General features: G+C 51.8%; 6 protein-coding genes across 6 annotated transcripts; 3 read left to right on the top strand and 3 right to left on the bottom strand.

The window, feature by feature from the left end:
- Positions 1–500: 500 nt before the first annotated feature.
- On the bottom strand, positions 501–893 carry MAA_08805 (IDI-2 precursor; the record flags this gene model as incomplete). Its single annotated transcript, XM_007826803.2, has 1 exon — positions 501–893. One exon carries the CDS (start codon positions 891–893, stop codon positions 501–503), a length of 393 nt encoding a protein of 130 aa, XP_007824994.2.
- A 2,464-nt stretch (positions 894–3,357) lies between these two features.
- On the top strand, positions 3,358–4,673 carry MAA_08806 (Aminoglycoside phosphotransferase; the record flags this gene model as incomplete). Its single annotated transcript, XM_007826804.1, has 2 exons — positions 3,358–3,879; positions 3,993–4,673. The coding sequence occupies 2 exons, from the start codon at positions 3,358–3,360 to the stop codon at positions 4,671–4,673; spliced, it is 1,203 nt and encodes a 400-aa protein (XP_007824995.1).
- Positions 4,674–6,128: 1,455 nt separating this feature from the next.
- MAA_08807 (Alkaline phosphatase, active site protein) lies at positions 6,129–7,799 on the top strand (the record flags this gene model as incomplete). The annotated part of the gene is made up of 3 exons (XM_007826805.1): positions 6,129–6,356; positions 6,433–6,532; positions 6,610–7,799. The coding sequence occupies 3 exons, from the start codon at positions 6,129–6,131 to the stop codon at positions 7,797–7,799; spliced, it is 1,518 nt and encodes a 505-aa protein (XP_007824996.1).
- Positions 7,800–8,714: 915 nt separating this feature from the next.
- On the bottom strand, positions 8,715–9,079 carry MAA_10635 (lipid acyl hydrolase; the record flags this gene model as incomplete). The annotated part of the gene is made up of 2 exons (XM_011412353.1): positions 8,715–8,855; positions 8,912–9,079. The coding sequence occupies 2 exons, from the start codon at positions 9,077–9,079 to the stop codon at positions 8,715–8,717; spliced, it is 309 nt and encodes a 102-aa protein (XP_011410655.1).
- Positions 9,080–9,696: 617 nt separating this feature from the next.
- MAA_08808 (DIL and ankyrin domain containing protein) lies at positions 9,697–12,372 on the bottom strand (the record flags this gene model as incomplete). Its single annotated transcript, XM_007826806.1, has 4 exons — positions 9,697–11,235; positions 11,298–11,699; positions 11,768–12,150; positions 12,231–12,372. 4 exons carry the CDS (start codon positions 12,370–12,372, stop codon positions 9,697–9,699), a joined length of 2,466 nt encoding a protein of 821 aa, XP_007824997.1.
- A 2,197-nt stretch (positions 12,373–14,569) lies between these two features.
- Positions 14,570–15,476, top strand: MAA_08809 (Cytochrome b561/ferric reductase transmembrane; the record flags this gene model as incomplete). Its single annotated transcript, XM_007826807.1, has 2 exons — positions 14,570–14,708; positions 14,824–15,476. 2 exons carry the CDS (start codon positions 14,570–14,572, stop codon positions 15,474–15,476), a joined length of 792 nt encoding a protein of 263 aa, XP_007824998.1.
- Between the last annotated feature and the right edge of the window lie 2,604 nt (positions 15,477–18,080).

The following is an 18,080-nucleotide window of genomic DNA, read 5'->3' as shown; positions in this document are numbered from 1 at the left end:
TTATAAATATTATATTATATTTATTATTATATAACTTTTACCTAAATAATATTAGTTATTATTAAAATAATCCCCTTCTAAAATATTTATACTTGGCGCTTGGCTAAAAGCCTAGACTATACCGGTCGCAACTAACTTCTGAGCCGCTGTGGAGCCAACCCGTGAACGTTCAAATGTTGCCGGTTGCATTAAACTCAAATTTAGTATAGTGCTAATAGGTTAACATGTAAGACTTTTTTCTTCTTATATAAACCAGACTTATTATTAACCACGAATAACTTGCTTCGCCCCTCGCGTGACACAATTTAGAGAGAAACAGATTTATTTTAATATTTGTTTAGAAAAGTAGTCTTAAATGTCGACTTCTCCAGCGAGTTGACCTAAATCAGGACCCAAGTCCAAGGCAGCAACGCAAATACAGTGCCTAAACCAGAGGGACTATATACCAACAAGTTATTTGTGCATAAAGGTCCCAGGGGCTCTAGCAGCCGCATCCACAATCATCGCAGTTGCCTTGACCACAAGGCATGATGACATTGCAATCTTGCCAATTCGAGCAACGAAAAGCCTTGTTCCTCGGCTGCCCAGCACCACCTTCCGCTGGGGCCGCACTGTCTCCAACAGTAGCCGTTGTGGCTGCATCCATACTCTCCACCTTTCCAGCATTGACGTTCAAATATCTTCTTGTCGCCCTTTTCGCGGACGAGGCTCTCTGGATGGTTCAGACACTTGCGGACGTTGTCGGGGTTCACACCTGGGGGAAGTGTGTCTTTGTCAATTTTCATGACCCCGAGAGCGCCACATTCAGCGTCCAGATCCTCAATGCTTGCCGGTGCAGAAATTACCCCTTGGAAGTAGATGACGGCAATAGCTACTATTTTGAGGAATTGCATATTGACCAAGTTGGTTGATTTTGCCACGAGGCTAATTGTTACACGGGAATGGGCCAATGTCAAAGGTTACACAAGGGCTACAGTCACGGGACTAGGGCAAAGTTCCTCACCGACTTTTTGTATTTAAAGAGGTCTTTGGTCAACGAAGCCTTGAGGAAAACCAAGGGCCTTTGATACCAAAGACTGTTATTAGCTGAATTGAGCCAAATTGCTCTAAGCCCTCTATTGGGCCCTTGTCACACTAAATGCCAGAGCTCAAGTGGGAATAAAGATTCAGAGTAGGTGCTTTCTTCGACATTGTGAGACGGAGTATAATTCTCCGTGTAATTTTACAGGTTAAGGCTGGAATAGTTGGGTCTATTTATACTTTCCAAGACGCTGGTGACTGAAAATCAAACAAGGGAATCGCCGACACTTGTTGCCACGTGGCGGGAGCACAACCAACGGAGCCATTGTTTTATGAAAGTGACAAGCACCATCAAGGCACCTGTGAGTAGAGGGTGAAAGCTTTTTCCCGTATATAACAAGCCCTCTACTTGGATTGTGCTGTTGATAAATTCGAGTTTCTGGTGTAGAGACCGCTCGTCTTGCTTGGCCAGTATCTCAAGTCAGCGTACGCTAATGCTAGAGGTCATGAAGCTTTATTTTGTTACTTTTCTCACTCTTGCCGACTGTTCGTATTGCGAGTAACCTTGATTGATTGGAATAGAATAGGCTGTAAGTTGGCGCTGTATCTAAACGGTCTCTGAGTTCAATGTTGGAACTTGGTATGCAATATTCTTCGTCTGTTATGGCTAGCAGTCGGCTCCATTTACACCCACTGTAGTTGAATGCCTGCCTGGTTCCCTCCACTTTTTTTCCCTGTCTGAACAACGTCTGGTGCATGTGGATGCTGCCCCCAGCAGGATTATAGTGGAGTGCCGTCGCAGAAGGACCAGACCGCAAATGGCTACACATGTGCTTGATTTGGAACCAACATGCATGAGGGCTACGATGGGCAGGAATTGAGGTGGCTCGAGCCCGCAAAATTTGCAACCCTTACATGAATCTCTCAAATCCAGGTTGTAGATTTGTCCAAAATGTGTTTATTGGCTGGACATGAAAGGTGGCTGCATCCAATGCCATCGACCTTCTCCTTGTCGTTGTGGAGGGCTGGTCTACCCTGTCGCCCTGGGGGAGTTGATGGATCTGCAGGTTGGACACCGGAAATGACTTGAAATCCAACCCCGATCTCTCGGCCGCTTTTGACAATGCATGGCATAAAAGGATGCCAGGGCACCTCGTCGCCTGATATATAAATCTCGCCACTAACGGTCTTTCCTCTTTTTTTTTTTCTTTTTTTCTTTTTAGGATTTTGTTATCTCTCATGACATCTTGGTATATCGCATTAAACGGGCCGAAAAGTAACTACACAATATTATCTCGGGGCCAGTCAGAGTTGTACCACACAATAAATTTAACTTACAATCAAAGTTCTACGCTGTACCCGCGTCCGGCGCAATTATTACACTAGCAACATGGCAACAACTTATAATAATATTTCTAAAATAATACTATTTATTATTAGCGTAATATTTGCTCTGTACGTTTAACTTATTTGTTTAATAACGTGCTTACTCTTATTAGCAGAACACTGTTAAGGGCTGGTATATACATATATATTAGTGTATTAAGAAAGTATTTTACAGGTTCTTTTTAGAACACATACTGGATTAAGGGCAGGGTCACTGGGCTTGGAACAGAGGGTTCAATTCAAACTGTAATCGACTTTAGGTTATCAAAGGTCCTTGGTTTTCCGCGAGGCGCTGGGGGACGGAAGACCCCTACAAATACAAGAAGTCGGTGAGGGCTTGTGCCTGAGGCAGCCCTCGCTTGTTACCGACTTCGGGCCTCGTGACCGTTGCTTTTGTTGTTGTGTAACCGTGCGTTGACCTTTGTTGGCCCAACGCCCTTTGTTGTGTGCAACCGTGTGACAGTTACCTACGTGACGCTCGATTTTGTGTACTGCTGCGCTTGTGCCTATACTCTTGATTATTGATAAGGTAGTATTTCTCTTTAAAGTCTGCGAGTAAAGAATTTAGAACATTAAGCATAAGTCTAGGTAGAAGCCCCATCGAGGTTATTGAGGACATCGGCCAGGGAGCCTCTCGAGAGGCAGTATGGCAAGACAACTGCCGTCTTGATGGCACGGGCGCTGCGCCACTCGGCCAGCTTCTTCCATCACAACGAGCATTAAAGCATCCAAGGCTTTACGTTTGTCAACTCACACCCAAATACAGGCTGTCGGAGCCCAAAACTGCCACCCATAGAAAAGAGCGGTATTTTTCATATCCTCTCCGTCCATAACTCTTGGATATTCATCATCATCCCTTTTCTACCTTAAACTCCGAAAGTTGATGGTGCGTTGCTGTCCATCCGCCGCCCTTCATTCTCTTTCATTCCATACTAATCGATTAGTATCATCATGTCTGAAGGACTTCTGACCCAAGAACAGGCCGTTTCAGAGCTCCTGGCCTTCGTCTTTTCCGGCGCCATCGGTTCTGCCAAGGGGAAAGCCGTGGGCTACTCTCTGGTCGCTGCAAAGCCCACTGAATTTTCGTGGTGGGTGGCCTTGGAGGATATCGACGGGCCAGACGTGCCTCTTGACCGGTACTGCGTCAAACTCGACAGACGATCCAGGCAAATTTCGCCCCCCGAACCCGTCGTGCTTTCGAAAGAAGAGTTGTCGGATGCAATTCTGTCCGCCACTGGACAGCACCTAGCCTCATCTGCCAGGTTCACCGATGGTGCACTGAGCATCTCCTACAAGGTCACTGTACAAGAGACTCCAGATGTCGCCTACGTGGTACAGCTACGCCATCACGGCAATGTAGCCTCTATGGACTCGCTGATGACCTTGATATCCAAGACTGTCGACTCTCACATCTTGCCAGTGCCCCCCGTATATCCGATACCAGGAGAGGGGAGACGGCAACAGGTTACGGGCGTAGGAAGGCAGATAACACGACTAATTCCAGGCGTTGTAGCTTCAACGACGTACCCTCACCTATCTCATGACGAGAAGCTTGTTTTGTACGAAAAATGGCCCTCGCATTCCAGGCCTGCTGGAGTATCCCGATTCCGCAGCGTCTCATCGGTGAGCTTGTTTCCACCAAAGTTGGGGACGACATCATACTCAGCGTTGGACCCGATCGACATAATAGCCTCGGCGGGCCCTTTCAGTCTGTACGCGAATATCTTCAAGCTTACATCAGGGCCTCTATTGTCGCTTTGGAGAAGCAGGAAGGCATCCAAGAATACAAGGACCAGTATCTGAAGCGGATCAAGGATTTTGTTAATGACCACATGCACGAGATTCCGCCGATTGTGGAGGATGTCCCTATTGTCGCCATGCACTCTGACATGGGACCTCACAATATTATTGTGTCGAGCCAAACGCCTACGGACTTGGAGGCTGTCATTGACTGGGAATTCGTTGCAAGTGCCCCATTCGCGTCACTTCACCGGATTATTGAGATGTTGTTCCGCGAGTCGGCCGCAAATGAATTTGGCCCCGAGTATGACCGCGCCAGTGAACTTCGCGAGGCTTTCTGGGATACTATTCCCGACTGGAAATTGTGGGTTGAGAGCGAGCCTTGTCGAGTCTTCTTGGAGTGGTTTAGGTTTGGTTTGTTCATGAAGCCTGAGTGGCGGCCAGATGATCTTGCTGAGGAGGATGCACGAGAATTCTGGCGGGAAAATATTCGGGTCGTTGAAGGCATGTTGGAAAAGTATATCTAGGTAAGCAATTCGCGCTTGTTCAACCTTCAGCCGGGTAGTAAGATGCTTGAGTCTGGCTGGGAGTTTGATTTTATTGAAGGCTCAGATACGGGGAGGCATCAAGTTTGTCGGGTAGTGAGTGAGTGCCGCAAAGAAATAAGTAAATTCCATGGCTATGTCGACGAGTGACTGACCTGGCGGTAGACTGGCCCATGTGCATTGCCCGCAAATCGCCCGAGACTTGATGGCCCTCTCAGACGGCGACGCCATGTCCTTGGCCTGCGAGTTTGGCAAATCTCAGCTGTCCGGCGCCACGAATGCCCCAAAGTCACGTATCTTCTCGTTTGTGTGTAGCCAAAAGAAAGAAATGGCCGGACCACGAGCTAACTCCGCATAGGCTCTGATTAGGCCATCTGACAATGCACCGCTGGCAGACGAGGCGCTACAAAAGTCTATGCATAAGACGTATACTGACGCGTACCGACTGACCGGGTTCAAGGGTGGCAATTGGGCCTACGCGTCTAATACCAACGATGCAGTTGGTCTTTCGTGCGGGTTGCCAGAGAACAAGATGCCGCACTAGCAACGACGTCTGGGAGTATACTATTGGGGCTGGGAAAGCATTACTGTGTGAAGCGTGAACATCGTACTGCCCGGACACACATTTATTAACGTGATCTAGCTGCATCAAGATGGGACGAAGGAGGAGGCGTTTTTGGAAGAAGTTAGAAATTTGGGCCCGTGGATGGGCGCAGGGACCGGCACACGGTATGCTTTGCTAAGGAAGCATGAATAAGTGATGGCTTCGATGTTTGTGGTGGCAGACGAGCCGCGCGTCGAGAATCTTTACACCTCCCGCTGGCTTGATGGCAGATGTCGTGCAAATGCCAAACAGTTGAGTATCCCATTCACACAGACAACTTGGATCCTCAAAAGACGAATGCAAGATGCGCACATATAAACCAGATGACAACAACTGCCATGTAAAAACTTGGCAAAACCAACAAGTCTTTACGGACATGGCACTTGCGTCACCCGACACCCTGGGGCGAGCATTATACTCGGCTGATAGACCAAGTGGGCTGCTAGTTATTGCGGTTCAATGTTAGTATCCTATTTATGCCCGGCTTTGAGATGGGCCCTGGTACTTTTCGTGTCAAACATGGATAAGGTTACAATCGCCGCCGGCGTACGGTTCTTGACTGAGACGATTCCTATACACTACGCCAGGAACCTGCCGGGAGACTTTGGCCTAGAGGCTAGAGCTCATCAATGACACATGTACCATGGAGGTATGTATTAAAATGCAAAGTGTAAAGGCTAATTCATAATGGTGGAGGAGTCGTCGTATGCTATGGATATGTATATAAACTTGTTGTTCCCTGGCTCATTCACATCATGTCTCTCGTTCGGCTTTGACTTCAAGTAGCAAATCCAGAGCCCGTGACCGCTACGCCTTCAATTGGTTACATCGGCATGTTGTTGCGCGCAATTCTTACGCTCCTCGCGAGCGCCTTGAGCAGCCCCGCGTTTGCGGCGCCTGCGGGCAAGGTTCGAAGTCATAGGGTCCGGAATTTCATCTACGTCGTCCCTGATGGATTTGGGCCTGCATCGCACACCCTCTGGCGAGATTATCTCAGCCTCATCAACAAGAATGGGACGGAACTGCGGCCCAACTCGACAGCGACTGATCTCGATGGCATCGTAAGTGCACCTCCCTGGAAGATTGTGAACGGGACAAGAGTCAAAAAAAAAAAAAAAAAGCTCACACAGCATCAAGATGATTGGCACCGTGCGTACCCAGTCCTTTGATAAATTTGTTACGGATTCAGCAGCCGCGGCTACTGCTTTTGCGACTGGCCACAAGACGCATAATACAGGTCAGTCGACCAAGCCAACCACATGCTGCTCGTAACGGGCAGTGAAAGCAAGGGAGGGTTTTGCTAACTTATCACAGGGATCGGCATCGATAGCGACGTCAAACCGGTAGCATCGATCCTCGAGGCAGCACACCTCGAGGGCTTCAAGACCGGCCTCGTCGTCACGTCGCGCGTCACCCACGCCACTCCCGCTGGGTACTGCGCACACGTCATGAATAGAAGTCTGGAGGTCGAGATTGCCAGCCACCAAATTGGGCAGAAGCACCCCCTAGGATCGGTCGTGGACCTCATCATGGGCGGCGGTCGTCGCCAGTACCAGACAAAGAGGCCGGGTGGGAACAGCACAATTGACCTGATTACATGGGCCAAGGGTCAGGGCTTCTCCTACGCCGGGAATAAAAGAGAGTTGGAAGTGTTTTCGCGCGACCTGGGCAAAGTCCCCCTGCCGTTCTTGGGTCTCTTCGCCGACAACCACATGGCCTATGAGCTGGATCGTGACAATGAGAAGGAGCCGTCTCTCCTGCAAATGACGCAAACCGCAATCAAGACGCTGTCCGATGCTACCACAGCCGGTAAGGACGGTAGGGACGGTGTAAGCCGTCCCAAGGGCTTCTTTCTCATGATTGAAGCCTCGCGAATCGACCACGCAGGCCACGCCAACGACATCGCCGCGCATATCCACGACATCGCCATGTACTACCAAGTCATGTCTTTCCTGAGGAAATTCGTCACCGAAAACCCCGACACCCAGATCCTCTCGGCGGCGGACCACGAGACCGGCGGCCTGACCCTCGGCACCGGCTACAACCCTGCCATGCTGGAGAGGGCCAACCATACGTCCGAGTACCTCGAGAGGGCCTTTGCCTTGTACCAGGGCCCGGACAGAGCAACGTACTTGAGGAACGTTATTCTTCCCCAGTACGGACTTGTAAGTGCTTCTGACAAAGATGTTAAGAAATACCTTGATGTTCTCAAACGGGACGGCATCTCCGAGATGGGAAGTGTCATCAGACGTGACTTTGCGAAATCAGCCGGCATCACGTGGGCAACAGATGGCCATTCGGCCGTCGACGTCCCTCTGTACGGCTTCGCCGTTGGCGACAAGGCGTACTCGCAGATGAAGGAGTACTTGGGGCCTCACACGGATAATACCCAGTTGGCACTGTACATGGAGTCGGCGCTTGGTGTCAACCTAAACAAGGCTACGGAAGCTCTGAGGGAGAACTGGGTCAAGTTTGAGGGGTATGGCGGCAAAGGGGGGAGATGACGAGAATGCGGAGGCTCACCTAATTCTAATTGAGAACCAGGGGATGTTTATGCCAGACGAAAGAGGGATTCGTGAACATGGTGGACATTTATATCATGGGTTGATTTTGTGACCATCCTGGATTATCTTGTACCATGCTAGTCTTAATTGCCGCGATACGTGGAATCGACATGTTAGCAACGACTTCTGGTAACGACGTAATGGTTCAATCTGCTCCCTGCATTGCAGACTAGAGTGAGATGTATGAAATAGCACGCCATGAAATGAGCCCAGCCACGCAGGGATGGGCCGTTCCTGCCACATCTGGGCCAAATAAAACGCAGCAGGGGCGCGGGTCTTCTCAAGATTCTCATAGAAGTATCCGTTATATGCCGTCCTCGGTACGGCATGGTGCAAGAAGTGACTTGATGTAAAGCTGGATATCGGGGATATTCGGCAATGGGCCTCTATTACTGGATCTTGGTGCTCCGTGGCTCCGTGGTCAAACCTCATGACCATGGGAACTGGTCGGGCATTTGATCAGGCCAAGTTGTTGCAATCACCTTGATGAACTCTTGGTAAAAGATTCTGTATGCCTCTAGTGTGGCGTGCAGTCCTCTGCAACGGGCATTAGCTGAGTTGTGACCCTCTATCATGTCAAGCATGACCTACCGTCGTGTATTACCTACCGTCGTGTATTAGGGCTCCAATGGCGTCACTCCCAGGCAAGTCTTGAGAACCGTAGATGGGGTCACCGGTTTGCCAACCGGCCTCGGACATGAAGGCAGTCCAGGGATCAACGCAGCTAACATTCATCTATTTGGCAATCTCCCCACATGCATTGGCGTACTGCTTCGTGACGACTTTTCAGCTTCAAGTAGCCTCGACTCTTGACGCAATGATCCAGACGTCTCTCCTCTATTAACGGCGGGATCACTAGCAGAAGCCGAGGGTTGTGAGCCTCAAGGGCAGGTGAGTGAGGAGCTTGACTAGGTTCTTCTTGTACCGGTCCAGTGGCACATGCTCTCCATTCTCAGCGTCCGAGAAGCAGGCGTCGTTGGATCCGAAAATGATAGCCTGGCAACTCCTTTGTTAGCGACACTGCATACTAGAACGTTATTAGCAAGACGTACCATGAAACGGGCGCCGGTTTGTTGGGGATCTGACATGATCTTGGGCAACACCTTTAAACCTTGCTCGGTGCCAAGTGGTTGTTGCATATTGCATGGAGAAGCGGGGCCCTTGATCGAAGACAGATGATAGCGGCCTTGTCGTCCTTGTCGGAAAAGTCGCAGGAACATGCTGAATGTAGCTTAGCCGTTGCCGCTTAGCGGTTGATTAAAGTTTTAGTACTCGGTCTCTCGCAGGGAATTCGGCGCATGAGTGGAGAATATAACGGAGCACCAAGCGGAGAACGGCACTGGAAGCCACAGTAGTAATAAATTCTACAGTCACATTTCGGGCCGGCCCTCATCCGCGATTGGCCGCTGACACTGCGAGCCAATTACGACTGACGGACGCATTCAGCGGGAATCACGCCTCGATCCTCCCGTCTGGAAGCCACAATAACGACTTGACGCCTTTGTCAACATTGACTTCATCCCGCAGTGCTAGCCCGATGCCAACGTGAGCCCCTGTCATAGGTGTAATTTGTAAAAAATGCCGCACAATGTCGCCGAGTTTGTAACTTTTGACACTGTTGTATTTCAGGCCCCCTAGGCTGCGGCTGAATTCAATGGTTTTTAGCCGAAGCTGCTAGATGGTCAGCGATGATGGTTTCTTTTTCGGTTTCCCCTACCGGGTACCGCCTGCGGGCCGACTGTATGAGGTTGAATATAAGACTAGCCAAAAGGTCAAGCTGCCAAAAGGCGTCCATTGTATTTTATTCTTTATTTCTTTCCTATGCCCATCGGCCAACCTACACCTCTTCATTCTCCCAATCCTTCTCCTCAAACATTGGTTCTTTCCGCACGCCGCTGACTTCAAGCTTCTCCAAAAACTCGGCGGGAACCGAGGGAATGTATTTCCTCTCCCGCTCCCTGTTGACGCCCCCAAATCCTGCGCCGTACGAAACTAGCATGTCCGTGACGGATGGCAGCGTAAACGGTAGCATCATCGCAGGGTCCATGAGCAAGTGTTCGGGTGCGTCTTCCTCCTCGTCCGACGCGTCGTTGGCGTCGGGGTTGCGCGCACTTGCCACGCTTCCGGGGGTGTCGAGCAGATTGCCGCTGTTTGATCTGCCCTTGACCGGTGTCGTGGGGCTGCTGCTGGCATCTGGGCCCGATTTGGGCAGCGGTGATGCCGCCCGGCTGCGGCGCCTGTCCCGCTTGAGTGCAGCTTCCTTTTGAATCGCCACCAGATACTTCATTGCGCTTTTGGGGAGGCCCTTTTCGCCGACTTCTGGCCGGTAGTGGGTGGCTGCGTGTATGAGCTGCTGTGGTGTGAGCCGTTTCAGCTGTTGAAGAGTGCCCACGAGGGCTTCCAGGTCGTCTGCGTCAAGCGATGAGAAGCACTGGAGCCACTGGAGTAGCTGGATGACGGGCGCGAGAAAACGCCGAGCGGCATCCATGACCGTCTCCCCAGAGGCCCTCGTGTCGCCGCCTTCGTAGTGCTCCGCCTGTCGATTATTCGTTCGCGCCCAGTCCTCGAGGATGGATACGTTCATGCGAATTTGCATGGCCTTGGTTCGTGCCAGGTACTTTCGGTTGGACATGATTCTGTTGAAAAGCTCTGCGCCAAGCCAGTACAGTAGTTGCGAAACAATCTGTGCCGTGATGACTGAGTGGATGTCGTAGAGGTCCAGTACGAAGAGCGTCGAGGAAAGAAGCGATGTGACGTTTCGAGGCGCTGGCTTTGCGCGCTGCTTGGGCGAGGGCGGCCTGAATCTCTTTTCCAAGGGCTCCTCCTTGACTGTTTGTTTCCGCTTGAAGAGCTTCCATTCGTTCTGAAAAGTAATGTCCTCGAAGCCCGGGATCGTTTCGTGGTCGAGCATGGCGGCATCCAATACCTTGTCGAGGCGTCTTTCGGCGTCGCGGACAATCAGGATAAAAATCTCATTGATGAGCTCGGCGAGGTGCGCTTGAAACTCGGCCGTCGCCTCAACGAGGCCCGCATCCTTTTTCAGGTAGTGCAACAACAGCGTGGCGTTGGAGATCCAGAACGCCAGTATCGTCATGTCCCACTGACACCTCTCGACCACGCCATTAATCAAATCCATTGCCGTGACGAGCAGCTTCTCCAGCAACTCGGAGCTGGCATGGTAATGCGCGTATCTCGCGCTGAGGAATATCATGTTGGCCGGCACGGGCTTTTGTGTCGGCGAGCGCTGGGGTGTCATCTTGGTGATGATGATGTCGAGTATCCGGTCGAGCTCGTGTTCTTGAAAGACAAACATTTGGTCGTGCAAGCAGCGGCTCCAGTCGAACTCTTGCTGTTCCTCCTCAAACTCGTCGGCCGGCTAGCCGCAACGTCAGCACAGGAAAACACACGCCCCTAACAACTTTCCGGTATTATACGCACCTCGGGCTGGTCGTCGATTCCCACATTGCCCAAATCAACCTCCAAGTCTCTGGCACTGTCCATCATCAACCTCCTGCGCAACTCATTCTCTGCCATTTCCTCTTCGAACCGGTCCTGGGAGAAGCCCGGGTTGTAAAAGTCATCACCCATTCCGGCGTTTCCGATATTGTAGCCGTTGTCGTGCAGATAAAAGGACATGTCGCTGTCGGGGGGGACAAAGTCGAAGGCTGTTCGGCCAGAGGAAGTCTTCTGGTCAGACGATGCTCCATTATCCAGGAGTAGTTTTGCGATTCCCTTGTGTCGGTTCGTCATGGCCCACATCAGAGCGCTCCATTGATTCCGGTCCTGCCTATTGACGTCGGCTCCAGCGTCGATGAGGGCCTTGACGACGCTTTCGTGTCCCTATTCAGGCATTAGGCCATTATCGTCATCGTCGTCATTTAGACGCCGGAAAAGAAAACTCTACTCACAAAGCAACTCGCGTAAATCAAAGGGGGTGTCCCATCCTCGTCGGCGGCGTTGACATCGATTAAGGGCTGGCCGTTTCCACCAAGCAGCCTCTTGACTTTGCCCACGTCGCCATTGCTAGCTGCCATGATCATTGCCTTTTGTAGCATGTCCTTCTTTTCAGATTCAGACAACTTGTCGTCATTGAGAATAGTTTGTTCATCCTCGAGTCCGTGGCCGGCCTGATGAGCTGCTGCTTGGGCTTGCAACATCTCCATGAGTCGCGTGTCACTATCCTTGGGAGGTTTGGGAATATCTCGCTCATAGTCGGCGTCGTCATTCAGGGACAGGTTCCCGAAATTTAATGGTTTCGCCAACGCCGGCGTTGTGAGAAACTGGGATTGACCTTGAAAGGGTGTCAGACATTGACCGTCGGCGCGCCAGCCCTCACTGTGGCTCGCTTTGAAGGCTCCTAGGTCTACTCACCTTGCCAGCCATCGTACATCTCGGTCTCGGGGATGTAGTCTTCCATCGGAGCATGTCTTCGGTCGTCTAGGGACGTCGGAAGGTCGGCGGGCATGGCTCGTGGCTTGGGTTCGCCATTATTGCTCAGGTGCTCCGAGTCCATGGCGGAAGGAGGGGCAAGACCACACTCGGCAGCTCATGGAACTTGGGCTGCCCTTGATGACAGTCAGACGGCGCAGCACTGTGGGGATGGAGAGGGACAAAGAAAACTGCTGGTAATAGGCTGGGAGTCGTCATGAGCTGTCCCGTGTCAGGGAGGCTGTTTCGCGAGCCGTCGTCGTGTGATGTGTTGGGAGAGAATGGAGCCGGTCAGATCAGGTGTCTGTCTGCAAGGAACCGATGGGTTGAGTTGAAAGGTGAGTTGCGGCACGTCGTCATTTAGCTGGCTTGGCTCGCCTGAAAGTTGGTCCGTGCGCCGCCCGAGCTCAAGGAGACAAAGCCAAAACAGCACAACCGCACAATGCAGGCTTCAAATGTTGCCCTTGCCACCTTCTCAGGCTTCGTACATGATCCCGAGGTAACATAGCATTGAGCCCACAATCTAGGGAGTACATGCACTGATGCAGCGTGCACATATCACGCTCGGGTGAAAAGGCCGATGTGTTGGAGCGTTTTTTAATGTGCCTGTTCGATCAGTGCGGAGTCGTAGTATCTTCCTCGTCGGAACCCCGTCTCCTTAATCCATGCATCGACTTTAGGACACGTGAACTACGCTCCAAGTATGGATTTCGACCATCATTTTGTGGGCATAATTGTCGGTCCTTCATACCGACCTCATTTCGTCAATCGCGCGGAGCAAATAAAGGGACTGGATACTTACCAATGTCCACTAAAGCTGATAATATGGCTATTAGAAAAGACCGGAGGGTTGCTGGATAGCCCAACAAAGGCGGCCGGCACCTACAAAGTGAGTACCACACTCGGTTTGCTTTCTTTTTGTATCCATTTCCCGTCACTTGTCTCTATACGCACCTCCTTTCATTTCAATCAAAGGCAAAAGGTACGTGCTCCCCAGCTTAGAACAAGCAGAATAATCACCACATGTCCACCCTCGCAATCAGCACCTCCAGGCGGCGCGCTTGACACTACTATTGGGGAGCATGGGGAGCCTGAGTTGCGTAAAAGTAGTGTCCTGCCCCCCCCCCCCCCGGGGCCCGGGTCCTTGGGGCTACCCTGGATCGGATCCCGGGGCCGGTTCGTGATGGGTGCCGGGGCCGGAAAGCACCCGAGGCTGACGGCCGCCGAGCCCGGGGTTGCTCCAGACTTGGTACTGTTGGAAAACTTGGTTCCGTGGGTGGATGGCTTTTGAACTGAGGGCTGTTTTCTGGGTCGCGGAGGATCTTATGGCCTGGTTTGCCGAGACGTGCCAGATAATACTTGGGCATATGCATTACTTACCATCGAATCATGCTCGATCCAGTACGGAGTACTCGTGGGGTAACCGATACGTACTTGAGTACTTATGAAGCCAGTTTGCGGAGCGGGGATGTTGACTGCCACCCTTAGTGCCTCTAGCTGATGGGAGAGAGGAGTAAATAGTATTAATGGTACGGAGTACTAGTCAGGCACCTAACAAGGGGACAGCAGAAATACCGGACACTCTGCCTACGTGAGTGAGTGGTGCGTGTTTGGTTTTTCTGTCACCCGCGTGCCTGAGGTGACTACCCTCGATGGATCGGGAAGAGAGGGTAAATTCAGCACCCAGCCTGTCTGCGGAGTAGGCACCAGTGACCCTACATCTAGGTAGTACCTTCCTCGCACCACGGAGTACGGAGTACCAAGTTACATTATCCAAGTCTGACGTGATTGCCGGCATAGATTGTGACTTCTCATTCCACCAGCCACCAATCAATGGCGGGGGCGGGGCTCGCGCAGCAGCCTCCCGTCCTACCACACAGAAATCCAACCAGTCACGTACCGAGAAAATGTAAGCTCCCTTGCCAGCTCAAACTGTAAGACGGAATCACGGCCCCTCTCGACCTCATGTCGTCAACCACCAGTCTGCGTGGCCATGAAGAATCCGCAGCAGCCCCAAAAACCGGCAGCTCCCAAACATGTCTTCTAGTCCATCCGCCCATCCATCACTCATCCACGACGTCTTCATCAACCGCAGACCGCCAGTGCTCTCCCCTCACGCCCAGCGCACCACAACCTCCCTCTGTTGCCGCCAGAGACTTGGATTAGCCACACACGCTCCAGACTAGCTTGAATACAGACCAGTCCGCCAGCAAGGTTTGCACCAACGCCTTGGTTGAGCAAAGCACGAAACTCTCGGCACAACAAAAAATTGTTTAAATAGAATGGCGAGCGCAACAGGTCTCCCCGAGCGGCCACCAGCACGCGAATCCATTGTTGCGTCTGAGACGGAACCGCTGCTTGGAAAGCCCGGGGATGCAGTTTTGCCCACGGGAGCGAGCATCATGAGAACCTTTGTGCTTGGTAAGGCTCTCCTCCACCCCTACTTGATCCCGCGAGAAAACCAGAAGCCCACTGTATTCGAAAGAAGAACAAACCCGCAGTCCTCGTCACAGTCCCCGACTAACCGCGTCAACAGGAACCGGCACCCTCGCCCAGCTCGGCGTCGCCATCATCTGCGCCGACATCTGGGCACACATGTTCTTCAGCCCCATCATCTTCTTCTCCGGCCACCCCATTGCCATGTCGGCCGCCGTCTTCACGCTCACGCAGTCCGTCCTCGTCCAGCAGCCCATCTCCAGCGACACGCCTCGCCAGAAGCGCGTGGGCCAGTACGTCCATGCGGGGCTCAATCTGTTCGCCTTTGCGGCAATCATCACTGGCGTTACGATAATTGAGATCAACAAATTCCGTAGCAACGGCCCGCACTTTCACTCTGCACACGCCTACCTAGGCGTGTCTACGCTCGTCGTCCTCGCGGGGCAGTACGTCGTCGGCTTCACCATGTGGGCTACGCCGTGGCTGTACGGGGGCGAGGAGAGGGCCAAGTCGCTGTACAAGTACCACCGGTACGTCGGGTACTTTATCCTGCTGATGCTTTTGGCGACGGTCGTGGCTACCACCGACACAGACTATGTGCGCTTGGTGTTGGGGGTTAACTTTTGGACGGTCCTTGCGGGCAGCGTCCTTATTGTCATGGGCGTGTTTCCGAGGATTCAGAAGCAAAAGTTGGGATTTGGTCCGAGACAAGAGGAGCGCCCTGTCCATGACTTTGAGAGTGCTACTTCTTAATTGATGGAGGAGTCTCGCGATGGGAGCGTCATGTGACCCATTTTCGAAAGAGTGTCCGTTGTTCTATCATACCGAAGCAGAACTCGGTAAGCGTTGGATTGGTGCGGCGTTTGGTGTCATCGTGTCACTGCACGAGTTGCTAATCACTTTGATGTAGGGTTTATTTACTTATATAGTATAGCTAGGATCGGTGTGCAATAATATGTTTTATGCCCTGATAAATCCAGCGACGCAGGCCTGAAGTCTTACTTGGCTGCCCCAAAACCACGACTTTTGCAGGGAGTGGCGTGGAAGGGAATGACTATACATATCGTTTCCCGCATGTATCATTCTCTTCATGTCCAAATGTACCTTTTCGCTTTGCCGTCCAACTCGGGAACAGAAAGTAGACGCAAACATGGACCGAAATGTCTATGAAGAGGAAACAGCCCCCTGAATGGCACCTGCATCGCCCCGACTGCAACACCTTTTGGAGGGTGTTACAGGAGTTCAAGAATAGTCTAGGCGGCCAGAATGATTTACACCCACGAATGGACACGATGTACGTCGTGTTCTCTCTTTGGCATACTGCGTGTGCGCACGCCATCTTTTTGACACAATCACACAATGTGCGTGCATAAACTCATGCGTTGCAGTCGTTTGCGGACACCATTCTGCCCGCCACCAAGGCGGCGATGGCCCTGTAGTCGTGACAGAGAGCGTTGTCCAGGAGCTCTTCGAGACCGTGCACTCAGCCATCGACCCGTCGTATCAGACTGCGGCCTCCTCGCCCAGAGATGGGAAGACGCATAGCACGGGCAATTATTCACAGGAAGATATTGCCTTGCTTCAGTCTACCTTCTCCACGGAAACCTCTGCAGGCGAGAGTACTGCCCAGGCGATGACTTGCACATGGATAATGGAAGAATGCCTCGCATCAGAATGATGATTCATCCAGCCTGATTCGTGGCCCTCAAAGAGCCGGGGCCTCGAATGCAAAAGTTCCAGTTACTAATTCCGCATCTCGCCACGATGCCTTGCTGAATTCAACTACTGGCACGGAAATACCATTATCGCAACTAACTGACACGAAAAGCACGATATGCCAAATAAGTTCCCCGAGGCGTTGAACAACACGCACCCTTTCCGCTCCAACGGCATCCTCATCACCATGACGCACAGTGAGCGTCTTGCTCCAGGACACGCTTCTGAAATACTGGCAAATGCTGCGCGGCTTTTGCAAGGAGACGCTCGAGGTCGTACATGAGGCGGCAGGCGTTTCCGCAGACATAGGGGTTGAGAGATATGCCGTGGGCCAAGGAGCAGAGGGCCTTTACGTGGATTCATTCTGCTGCGGTGCGCTTGTTTACTGTATGTCATGGGAGACCCTTTGAATCGGGTGGTCTGTCACGGGGAATGGGATGAGGGATGTATTTTGCACAAAAGGACAGGAAAGACACCGTCGTTTAGGTTGGGGGTGTTATGTCTTCGCGTTCCTTTTTCTTTTTTTTTCCCTTCTCACGTTTGCCTTTGTCTATACATGTTGGTGCCGGCAGCCAACTGTTCAAGTGCCCTTATTAAGGACGACCTTGCGTAGAATCTACAAAGACGCACGTGTCCATGCCGTCGAACCGGGCGCGATACGCCGGCAGGACCAAACTCCCGCGAGGGTGTCTAGTTGATTAGTCCCGAGAAATGGAACCACTTGCACGACTGGTTGCGCTGCACTGGACGATGTCATGGGCGGATTTTGGCTACTCCTCGAACACAAACAAGTGTTTGGATCGGGGCATGAGTTTCAAAAAGGCCGTCTAGATGCGTCACTACCCACTTAACCAAGACTCAAACAAATGTCGGATGCAAATGCCGCATGTGAATCTTAGCCCCCAAGGAGGATAAGAAAACACCGGGCGCTCTGCTGTAAGCGGTGCGTGTTCGATATTTTTAGCCACCCGCGTGGGCCTCGTAAAAACGTAGTCAAGCCATGCTAGTGACGAAAGCCGCAGCGGGACGAGGCAGATCGTGGCATCCAGAGACGCGGCAGAATCGGATGTTTCGCGTGGCAAACAGAGCCTCAATACGATACACGAGGCATCGACGGGATCTAAGCACAAGGGATACATGAGGCTGGCTTGCCTAGTGGCACTGTACAGAGTGTTGGTACGATGTATGGGTAGCTGTGCTAGTTCGATTCGAGAAAGCTTGAATCCATAATTCCAGCTTGATGGTGGATTTCCGAATCAGCATCATGCAACTCGCCATGGTAGCGACTGGCAGCATCAACATTAGCATCAACATCAACCCCATGGCTCGACAATACTGGACAACCATTCACACCAAAAAAAAGGGCACGTGCCAGTACTGGATCCAATTCCCTAAATGGGATGCTGCTGGGATGCCAAATGGTGCGCCACTGACGCAATCCGGCAGCATTAGTGTGGGACTTGAGTGCTTTCACCCTAGGTTTAACTTGTCAGAATGCGTCACACGGACACAGACAGCCGGGAGGGAAGAGACAAAGAGACGAAAACCTGGGCTTTGATCAACACACCATGAGCAACCACTTGAATAATAACGGATCTGAGCCGAAGACAATAGAGAGTACGGGTCCCCCCTCCCCCTCCC

This window comes from Metarhizium robertsii (assembly GCF_000187425.2).
Source record: "Metarhizium robertsii ARSEF 23 chromosome Unknown MAA_Scf_1, whole genome shotgun sequence".
In the NCBI taxonomy this organism is placed as follows: domain Eukaryota; kingdom Fungi; phylum Ascomycota; class Sordariomycetes; order Hypocreales; family Clavicipitaceae; genus Metarhizium; species Metarhizium robertsii.
Note: the sequence above shows the minus strand (reverse complement) of the source record. Positions and strands in the feature narration are given on the sequence as shown.